The sequence below is a fragment of the Leptodactylus fuscus genome, chromosome 8, assembly GCF_031893055.1.
Source record: "Leptodactylus fuscus isolate aLepFus1 chromosome 8, aLepFus1.hap2, whole genome shotgun sequence".
Taxonomy (NCBI): Eukaryota; Metazoa; Chordata; class Amphibia; order Anura; family Leptodactylidae; genus Leptodactylus; species Leptodactylus fuscus.
In genome coordinates this window covers 59,756,234-59,767,168 of record NC_134272.1, presented here as the reverse complement: position 1 = coordinate 59,767,168, position 10,935 = coordinate 59,756,234, and the positions used below count along the sequence as shown (strand labels likewise).

Below are 10,935 nucleotides of genomic sequence, written 5' to 3'. Positions count from 1 at the left end.
TAGAAAAAATGTTGGTTTACTCCCACGGTTTAAAGAGGACCTTTCACCACTTGTGGGCACATGCAGTGTTATATACTGCCAGAAAGTCGACAGTGCGCTGAATTCAGTGCACTGTCGGCTTTCCCGATCTGTGCCCGGTGTAAAGAGCTTACGGTGCCGGTACCGTAGTGCTCTATGGTCAGAAGGGCGTTTCTGACCATTAGCCAGAGACGTCCTTCTGCCTCGCGGCGCCAATCGCGCTGTGCTGTGGAGCGGGGAGGAACGCCCCCTCCCTCTGCTCACACAGCTCGTCCATAGACGAGTATTATCAGGAGAGGGAGGGGGGAGTTCCTCCCCGCTCCACAGTACAGCGCGATTGGCGCCGCGAGGCAGAAGGACGTCTCTGGCTAATGGTCAGAAATGCCCTTCTGACCATAGAGCGCTACGGTACCGGCACCGTAAGCTCTTTACACCGGGCACAGATCGGGAAAGCCGACAGTGCGCTGAATTCAGCGCACTGTCGGCTTTCTGGCAGTATATAACACTGCATGTGCCCAAAAGTGGTGAAAGGTCCTCTTTAATGTCTCCCTCCAGTTCTCCCCAGTTTAATGTCCTTCTTAATATCCCCCTAGTTTAAGTGCCCCCCTTCATCTACCCCCAGTTTCATCTCCCTCCTCCATCTCTGCTCCCAGTTTCATCTCCCTCCTCCATCTCTGCCCCAGTTTCATCTCCCCCCTCCATCTCCTCCGAACGCAGATGAGTTGAAACCGGGTCATACCTCCCGCTGGCCGGGACTGCGGAACAGGACCCCGAATCTAGGAATGTCCCACAGAATCTGGGACGGTTGGGAGATATGGTAATAGTATCAGGACTGTTCCTGTGATCTCACCACTTAGCAGCTGTCCTGCAACAATAAAGGTTACAAAGGGTGGGGGCCAGAGGCAGACATTCCTTATCAGGTTAATATCTAGCTGTTACAAATAAAAGCAGCCATTAAAGAAATTCTATTCTCTACAGATCTTTGAAAAGAGAAAAATACACAGAGCTTTTTTACGCATCTAAACAGAAATATATACAGTGTTTGTTTCATTATTTTATATAGACACACATTACGTATTTGTGCACTTGTTAGGATATAAACTATTATAGCATATGTTGTAATTTAATTGAATTGTCAGGCATGTCTTTTTAACATAAAATACATATTCTAATCTAAATATGTGTGAACTAATCCTATGGGTTGGTCAGTACAGCAGTAGAGGAGGAGGGTGAGCATAGACAGGCATGTCTCATAGCAGCCAATAGCTGAATAGTACAGCCGAGGGATGGGGATGTACCAATACTATAAAGTCAGGGACTGGGTGAAGAAAAGTATCAGGTTCTTTCTTCTGAAGCTCAGCACAGAAACCCCAAATATTCACTATGGCCAATTTGACAGATAAGGAGATCAACATTATCTCTGTTTTCTGGAGGAAATTAGATGTGAAGAACATTGGAGAAGAATCTCTTTCCAGGTTCACATTTCTATATGCATTACATTGTATATGTATAACTTTTTTCAAATAGTCTCTAACTCTTGTGTTTCTCACCAGGCTTTTACTTAACTTCCCCACACTCAAGGGACAATTCACTAACCTTGGTGACATCCGCTCTTATGATGCCATTCTCCACAATCCCAAGGTCAAAGAACTTAGTGAAAAGATAATGGGTTCTGTTGGAGCAGCTCTGAAAAACATAAATAATCTCGACAAACTGATCAAGCATGACTTTGAGAAGTTGAATATGGGTGAGGCTAACTTTAAGGTAATTACTGAATATATTTATTTTTAATGATGGATAAAGTGATCTCTATATAACTACAATTGCATTTTATGACCAATAGACTTGGATTACATACAGTCATAATACTGATTATACAAACCGAACGATTTTTCTGTTGTGTGCTCATCTATACATAACTAAACATGTCAAACTACTTCAAGTGTAACGCCTGCATTTTTTCTATCATGTAGGGAAGTTGACCATTTTTAGAATACACTTTATTAACCTATTTTACTTCCTTTTAGTAGCTCTAAAGTTCTCTTTAGTACTATTCTAACTAAGGGTTACCAGGGAGGATTGTCACTATGTACAGATGTAGACATAGAAGAAGACCATTTTAAATAGCTGTATCTCTTAGTTTTTTTTTTCATCTAGAACAGTGGTTTAAAATCTTAGCCATAAACTCTCTATTTAAAAACATGGGGGGAGGAGATATTTATCGAGCCATGCACTCCAGAATTCTGACATTGCAAAGGTGCAAAATAAACATAAGCAACTTTTTGAGTCATTTCAGAATTTTTTTTTCACCCCACTTTTGAAAAGTGGGTGGAAAAGGGGACATGGTTAGCTTGTCTAGCTGTTTGCATTCCAGATCTATCAACTGCAAATTTTTAAACTTAACACTTTAAGGGTGCATTCACACTGAGTAAACGCTAGCTTATTCTGAACGTAAAACACGTTCAGAATAAGCGGCGTCTAAAGCAGCTCCATTCATCTCTATGGGAGCCAGCATACGAGCTCTCCCCATAGAAATGAATGGGATGCTTCTTTCAATCCGAGCAGTCCCATTGAAGTGAATGGGGAGTGCTGGCGTGTACGCTCCGGCATGAGCAGAGCTTGCTGTACACGCCGGCACTCCCCATTCACTTCAATGGGACTGCTCGGATTGAAAGAAGCATCCCATTCATTTCTATGAGGAGCGCTCGTATGCCGGCTCCCATAGAGATGAATGGAGCTGCTTTAGACGCCGCTTATTCTGAACGTGTTTTACGTTCAGAATAAGCTAGCATTTACTCAGTGTGAATGCACCCTAACACTTGAAATTGTCACAATCTCACACCAGTGAGTGGGTGGCATAGAAAGTGCAATGACATCTCAGAACAGAAGTGTTATTCTTATATGTGAGCCAAATTTAATTTGGTCCAAATTGCGCCAATACAGACTCCAGCGAAACTGATTGTAAAAATTCCCCTAATGAAAAATCTGCCAAAAGTCTGTATTGTGAGTTTGATGTGCAGCCGTTCATGGTGTACACGGTCTACCAATAAGTATTTGGACACCCAAGCAAATGAAGATATCTGCCGTTGTGATGTACATCACGCCTTACGCCTTTAAATAGGAAACAGCATTGGCATTAGTGCATTGGCATTAGTCGCATGTAAGATGCCACGAAGTGCAGATTTACAGAAAGGGAAAATTGTTGGGTACCACAGAACTGGTCGATCCTTAAAGGACATAGCAAGCAAACTGAATTACCCAGAATTGACAGTGACCTATGTAATTACGAAGTGGAAGGTTAATGGTGATTGTCAGAATGTGCCCCAGTTTCAGCAGACCCCCGAAACTGGGAGGTAGAGAGCGACGAGTGCTGGCCAGAGAAACTGCACCCTACTGATGGCTCACATACACCAGGAGTTTCACCAGACATCCGGGAGTATTGTGTCGCTCAATACCATCTGTAAGGAAGCATCTGCTGGTTCTACCAACTATTGTATATGAAGAAATGTTGTATTTTTATTCTACCACAGTTGTCCAAATACTTATTGATAGACAGTATATATAGAAATCTAGGTTGTATAAAACTAGAGATACGGCTATTTCAAATGAGTCTCCCTTCCTTTTGGCAGCTGCTTCATCTGCACATTCTGGCAATAACAGTGTGGTATATTTATTACCCTGCCTAAATGAAAAACACTCATTGTTGCCTACTCCAACCAAACACAGCACAATCGTGGGTTATGTAGATAACCTGTTTCCCTTCGTCCAAACAGCGGCACAACAGATGGGGTATTCTTACCCCTGTGCGTTGTTTAGGACAGGTGGAATTTTAATTAATTAATTTTATCACTGACCCCCTCCTATAAGAAGGTAAGAGGAACCTCCTCCCCTTGTGTTAGTTATAAAGTAAACCTGACAGTAAAAAATTAATAGGGAGGGAGTCTTGTGCCGCTGTTTGGACTAAGGGAAACAGGTTATCTACATAACCCATGATTCCCCCACGTCCAAACCATGGCACAACAGATGGGGATGTAGTGAGATAACCCCTAGGGAGGGCCCCCTCGGCACACAGATGATAAAACGGTTTGGCCGAAGGCAGTAGGCTCTGACCTCTGAAGGTCTAAACGGTAATGTTTAACAAAGGTACTGTGGGACTGCCAGGTGGCAACCGTACAAATATGCTCCAAAGATACAGAATATTTTTCTGCCCAGGAGGTGGACATTGCCCTGGTGGAATGGACTTTGACAAATTCAGGGGGCGTAAGCCCCTGATAGACGAAAGATAGCCTTATCGCCTCTTTGATCCACCTAGCATGGGTTTTGAGGCTTTCAATTCTTTGGAGCGCCCAAAAAAGGAAACCAGCAGGTTCTCTTCCCTTCTGAAATTGTTTGTGCGCTCTAGGTAGATACGTAAGCACCTTACTATGCCTAGAGTGTGCCACTTCTCCTCCTCAGGAGAGGATGGAGAAGGGAGGGAGATGACCTGATTTAAATTGGCATAAGAAGGGACTTTAGGTAAAAACCTCAATTGGACCCGGTCAGGATAGAAAACTGTGTAGGGCTCATGGGCTGAGAGAGCCTGCAGTTCCTCCACACACTTAGCTGATGTGATAGGTAAAAGGAAAGACACCTTTAGGGTCATGAATTTAAAGTCCACTTCTTGCATCAGCTCAAAAGGAGGGTTACAAAGTCCTACTAGAATGGTGGAAAGGTTCCACTGGGGGACTGGTGACCTTATAGAAGGTCTTAATCTAGTTGCCCCCTTAAGAAACCTGGATATGAAGGTTTTCTGGGTTAGACGCCTATTCAGACAAGCTGATAAGGCAGCTACGTGTACTTTCACTGTGGCCGGTGTGAGGCCTTTATCCAAGCCATCCTACAGGAATTCCAAAATGGTCTGTTTAGAAGGGATATCCTGCGATACCCATTTCCCTGTACACCAGGTCTTGAAGATATTGAAGATCCTGCGGTAAGCCTGGTTAGTGGCTGGAGCTCTAGAGTGAGCTATGGTATTCCTGATGGCTGTAGGTAACAATTCTAGTCCAGGTATGGACCACTTCCAGGCTGTCAAGTTGAACCTGTTGAGGTTTTGGCATACTCTTGCACCCTGAGTGACTAGGTTGTGCTGTGGGGGGAGCCTCCAATATATCCCTCGACTCATCTGAATGAGCTGGGTAAACCATGCCCTCTTTGGCCAAAATGGAATGATTGCAATCACTGATGCCTGCTCCTGTCTGACTTTCATCAATACCCATGGAAAGCGGAGGGAAGATGTGCGCCAGCCTGAACCTCCTTGGAATTGACAGGGCATCCACTGCCAAGGGATCGTCCTCCAGATAGAGGGAGCAAAATTTCTCCACCTTGGCATTGTATTTGGTGGCCATCAGGTCCACTTCTGGAATTCCCCACATCTCGGTTATTTGGTGAAATACCTCTTTGTTCAGGGACCACTCGCCTGACACCGTCAGACCCCGGCTCAACTGGTCCGCTATCACATTCAAGGATCCCTTGATGTGAACCGTCATGAGATGGGTAAGATTCCTCTCTGCCCAGGAGAAAATGAGATCTGTCTCTCTCAGAAGGGCAAGTGACCGTGTACCTCCCTGCTTGTTCAGGTAGAGGACTGCGGTTGAATTGTCTGAGCGTATCTTCACTGCCCTGCCCTGAAGGGAGGGGGCAAAATGTAGAAGTGCTAGGTAGATGGCTCTGATCTCGCGCCAATTGGAAGACCTGGTCCTTTCTGACCGATTCCAAATCCCTCTTGCATACATCTCGCCTAGTTGGGCTCCCCAATTGGTAAGAGATGCATCCTTCCGTCTTTTAGATGGGCCCACCATCTGAGTGACTGACGGGTATTGAGGGATAGATGGATACGTGAATCCAGACTCAGAGGGCTGCGGTTCCACTTCTTGAGGACCTCGCTCTGAAGAGGGCGCATATGCCACATTGCCCACGGGACTGCCTCCGCAGAGGCGGACATAAGACCCAGCACTCTCATGGCCGTTCGGATCGACACCTGGCGTCTCTAATAGAGCTATTTCACAGCTACTCTGATCTTCTCCTTCCTCTGGTAAGGAAGAGACACTGTCATCTGAATAGAATCCAACACGAACCCCAGAAAATTTTTCTTTGTAGAGGGTTCCACGTCTGACTTGCCCCAATTGATTATCCAGCCAAGGCTCTGTAGGAGAGTGGTGGTGACGTGCAGATGACTTTTTAGCAACTCCTCTGAGTGTGCCTTTACCAGCCAATCGTCCAAGGACTATAATCAGGCCTTGAAGTCTGAGACAGGCGGCGATCGGAGCTATGACCTTTGTGAAGACATAGGGTGCCGAGGTGATACCGAACGGTAAAGCCGCAAACTGGAAGTGACACAGCCGGCCGTGCATTAAAACGGCTATCCTCAGATATTTCCTGTGAGGAGGAAAAATCGGGATGTGGAGGTAGGCATCCTTGAGGTCCAGAGTAGCGAGAACTTCGCCAGGCTGGAGAAAGGCGATCACTGACTTTATTGTTTCCATCCGGAAGTGTAACTTGTGGATAAACCGGTTCAGAAACCTGAGATGTATTCTCCAGTCTTCCTGAGGTGCCTTTGGCACCAGGAAGACTGGAGAATATATGCCTGTGCCTCTCTCTTCCATCGGGACTGGTTCCAGGGCCTCTTTGTCTAGATATTCTTGAATCATTCCTTCCAGACTTGCTTGCTTTTGACTTGAAAAAGAGCGGGTTGCGATATACCTGGCGGGGGGAGGAGACACGAAATCTATGTGATAACCATGTTGAATTAGTTGTAGGACCCAATGGTCCTGGATGTTCTGACGCCAGGCTGGAAGAAACTTTTGTAGACGCCCTCCAACAGGTGGGGATCTCTCCCTTGGAGGGATACCATAATTATCAAAAGGAGGGCTTCTTTAGCTTCCATGGCTTCAGCCAGAACGGTCTTCTGGCAGCTGCCGATAAGGCTATATCTTTGGCAGCCATCTTCACCTGGTAAGTGGCAGCTTCAGCCAGGAACTCAGTAGCCAGAGATAGAGACTCTGTCATCGATGTCTTGCTGTAATCTCGCCAGATTAACTTGTAGCTGGTTGCAGACCTCAGATGAGGCTATCCCAATGGAGGCCTGAGAGGCCGCAGCTGTGTGAATGCGCCTCAAGATGCATTCAGCACGTCTGTCCATGGCGTCCGGCAGGATTGATCCATCCTCAGATGGAACTACAGTGCGCCGAGAAAGTTTGGCTACCACGAAGTCAACCTTCGGCGGTGACATCCAGCTGGTTTGAGCACTTTCCTCCAGGGGAAACATTAGCTTAAACCTCTTCGACTGAAAAAAACGCCTTCTCAGGACGCTTCCATTCAGCTTTCATAGCTTTGGCCAGGGCGGGCGCCACTTGGAAGGTTCTGGACATTCTATAGGTGGAGTCTGAGGCTTCCCCCTCATCAACATCATGCCCGCCTGGGTGGATGGACCTGAGGAGTTTTGACATCTTCTCCATGGGAAAAGCGGTTCTGGGAGTGTCAGAATCGTCATCAGAAGAGGCATCCATGGTATTAGAACCTTCCTCTGAAGGATATATTAAGGGCCGTGGTTCCCTGCGAGGTCTCTTGGCAGAGCTGACAAAGGCCTCCTTCATCTCCAGCATGGGGCACGACACTGGTGACATCTGTTAAACTCATACCCATCAGGGAGAGAAATGTCGCAATCTCTGTAAGCAAGGTGCCTGCGTTTAGATGACCCTTTGCGTCTGGGAGGCTCATCCTCTTTGGGAGAGGAAGACATCTGCAAAAAGAGAAAAAAAACTAAGTATTTAAAGAAAAAAAACACCATAGCCTAGCTAGGGTTAAAGGACGCTAGGAGCAGCGGAGCTTAGTCCAAGCAAATAGAGCAATCACTCTAACCTTGTCCTGGCAAGGTTTAAATACCTATGGAGGAAGAGGAGGGACCACCAACTCCTCCCAACCTTCCTGCCCCCTTTTCTCTCTTTTTTTTTTTTTTTTTTTTCTTTCCCCCATAGGGGAGCTAGATCGAACGCCCTATGGGGCCCTTATTTATATATATACTATTTCCCCCCTCCCTCCAACAGGGTGGGAGAGGGTTAAGCATCCGTACACATAGGCAACCCCCCCCCCCCCCCCCCCCGGAGTACCACGGGAGGGCGCCGCTTCATCCCAGCCGAACGGCCGACATCCCCATCACCTCCGTGCATACGCCGAGTGGAGAAGCAGGTAGGACTGTTCCCACAAAAAAAGAAATGAGGTAAAAAAGCAGCAAGGAGGTAAGAGAAACCTCCTTCCACCTGTCCTGCACACAGGACAGAAAAAAACACAAGGGGAGGAGGTTCCTCTTACCTTCTTATAGGAGGGGGTCAGTGATGAATTTAATTAATTAATTAATTAATTAAAATTCCACCTGTCCTAAACCACGCACAGGGGTAAGAATACCCCATCTGTTGTGCCGCGGTTTGGACGTGGGGGAACCTCCATTTTACCTTTGAAAAATGAGAGCTGCATAGCGATTTGTTACATCATAATATATCTGCCACAGTGTCCATGGTGCAGACTCTTTCTGGAAACACTTTTTTTTTTTTTTTTAGATAGTTTTATTAATGGTTTTAGAAATACAAAATTATTGCAACACAGAAACAGAAACTTAGAATGCAATACAAATATAACCCTCCTAACTTTATCACATTCCACCCTACTTCCCCAACAGAGAGCACCGTGCACATCAACAAACTGCACCTTCATGGACCTCCCATTTTAAAATCTGCCACCTCCACTCTTCCATGCCTTGGTCTCACTCAACAACAACATGGCAGCAGTATGTCAACCCAGTCCCTGATAGATATTCTTTTCAGTACATAGTTTTTGTAGTTCTGTGAGGGAAGACTCTCCATAAGACCCCCCTGAAGCAAGATAGGGCAACACTTAGAGCGCTGCTGTAGAGAACTTTAGCGTCTTATTTTTACTAAAAGGAGGTAAAATAGGTTAATAAAGTATATTATAAAATATTCAGCAAACACCCTCTAAACAATGGTAAAAAAGTGAAATGACTGGTACATTTATTACTTATATTTATGGCTATTTATTTCTATTTCAGCTTTTTGCAGAGATGATGCATATCGTCTTGGCTCGTAACTTACCGGGGGAATTCACTCCGGAAGTACATGCTGTCTTTAAGAAGGCAATCACTGCTGTGTCTGATGCTCTCAGCAAGAATACTACTGAATAAGCACTACAACCACCTCCAAAGAGTTTCAAGCTGCAAGTTGACCAGCAGGCACAACCAGCAAGACTATATGTGTAGTTTGGAGTTTTTAAAATGTAGGTAATGTTGATATTGAAATAGCTCCAAATAAATTCACTATTATTCCCGTACCCTGTGACTGTCATTATGCTAATCCATACTGCCTTATAGTACATTGCAATATGAATCCTACTAATATTATAAATGTGAAAGTTTGTGTGTTTGTGGGTTTAGATGTTTGTTCCTCAATCACGCCTAAACTGCCGATCATAACCAGCAGCGATTGCCTAAATGTACGCGTGCCAACACCAACCCGCAGACGAAGTCACGGGCAGATGCCAGTATGTGGAACAAAACAAATTATTTCACTGTGTAATGCAAAATAGTGCAAACACAATGTAATATGAGTCAGTCACACTTAACAGATTTGCTAAATATAGATCAATATTTTAACTAAAGGGTTAAACTCATGAGCAAGCCATGTTATTGGTTGCACATAGGTCTCATATCCATCTAGACCAGTTCTGAAATAAATTTTCTTCAAGGGGTTTTCCAGGATAACTGGAGACCCTACACTAAACTAAATATCCATCTAGACCAGTTCTGAAATAAATTTTCTTCAACGGGTTTTCCAGGATAACTGGAGATCCCTACACTAAACTAAACACCCTGTCTCTCTTACTTTCTAAATAACATCATTAATTGAAAATGTATAGTTACCCATAATCCTGGAGAGGTCATATGACCGCCTCAGGGACATTTTTTGACTATCCAGTGACAATCCGTTTCCTCATTTCCAGAAAAGTATCATTATGAATGCTCACCCCATTATACATACTCTCTATGCTTCTTCCTGCGAGATGGCTCCTCCTACTGTAGTGATTCTGTCTGTGCGCGCTCTTCTCCAAGCGCTGTGCACACTGCTGCTGATAATCCACCTCTACTGCGCATCCATGCATGCACAGTAGAGGTGGATCTTCGCTGTAGAGAACAGAGCAGTGATGGAGAAGAGTGTGTACAGACAGAATCACTACAGTAGGAGGAGCCATCTCACAGAAAGAAGCGTGGAGGGTAAGTATATAATATGGCTCGGGGTTGGGCTGAGGAGGTAGGGGAGGGTGGGATAGCTATAGAGATAGGGAGAGAGGAAGGAAGGGGGGAGTAAGGTGAGAGGGGTAAGTGAGGAAGTTACATACAGGAAGCTGAAGCAAATAAACAAATGCAGGAGATACCAGGAGTTCCTAGAAACACCCAGAAATCACTCAGAATACTGCTAAAGGCAATGGTGCATTTATTAATAGAATAAAAAAAATTTAAAAAAAAACGTTTAGCCTGGAAAATTCCTTTAATGAGCTCATAATCATCTCTCTTCTGATATACACAAGCAACAGACATTCTCCTATATAATACATAATGGTGGATTCGCACTGTAACTCTAATGCATGTTCTGAGCTTTCCAACAATGTTAGGAGTAGAGATGAGCAAAAATGCAAGGGGTTAAGCAGCCGAACGCGGCACCGGCTATGTCCATTCATTGCTATGGGAGCTAGGTATTCGAAACGGCATTTTAGAATAGTACTCGCTGATCTCTAATTATGAGACTTAAAGTGGGAGTCTAGGAAAAAAACGTGTGTGTGTGTGTGTATATATTGTGGGGAAGGTAGCTTGGTAGC

General features: G+C 44.9%; 1 protein-coding gene across 1 annotated transcript; it reads left to right on the top strand.

Moving 5' to 3' along the window:
• Nucleotides 1-1,401: 1,401 nt before the first annotated feature.
• On the top strand, nt 1,402-9,337 carry LOC142217250 (hemoglobin subunit beta-2-like). The gene is made up of 3 exons (XM_075285445.1): nt 1,402-1,493; nt 1,572-1,782; nt 9,116-9,337. Exons 1-3 carry the CDS (start codon nt 1,402-1,404, stop codon nt 9,245-9,247), a joined length of 435 nt encoding a protein of 144 aa, XP_075141546.1. The 3' UTR covers nt 9,248-9,337.
• The last annotated feature ends 1,598 nt before the right edge of the window (nt 9,338-10,935 follow it).

Bases quoted from the DNA above. Each gene is read 5' to 3' on its own strand.
- LOC142217250 (XM_075285445.1), top strand. From the start codon at position 1,402: ATGGCCAATTTGACAGATAAGGAGATCAACATTATCTCTGTTTTCTGG. The intron at 1,494-1,571 runs GTTCACATTTCT...GTTTCTCACCAG, and splicing joins GGAGAAGAATCTCTTTCCAG to GCTTTTACTTAACTTCCCCA. The intron at 1,783-9,115 runs GTAATTACTGAA...TTTCTATTTCAG, and splicing joins TGGGTGAGGCTAACTTTAAG to CTTTTTGCAGAGATGATGCA.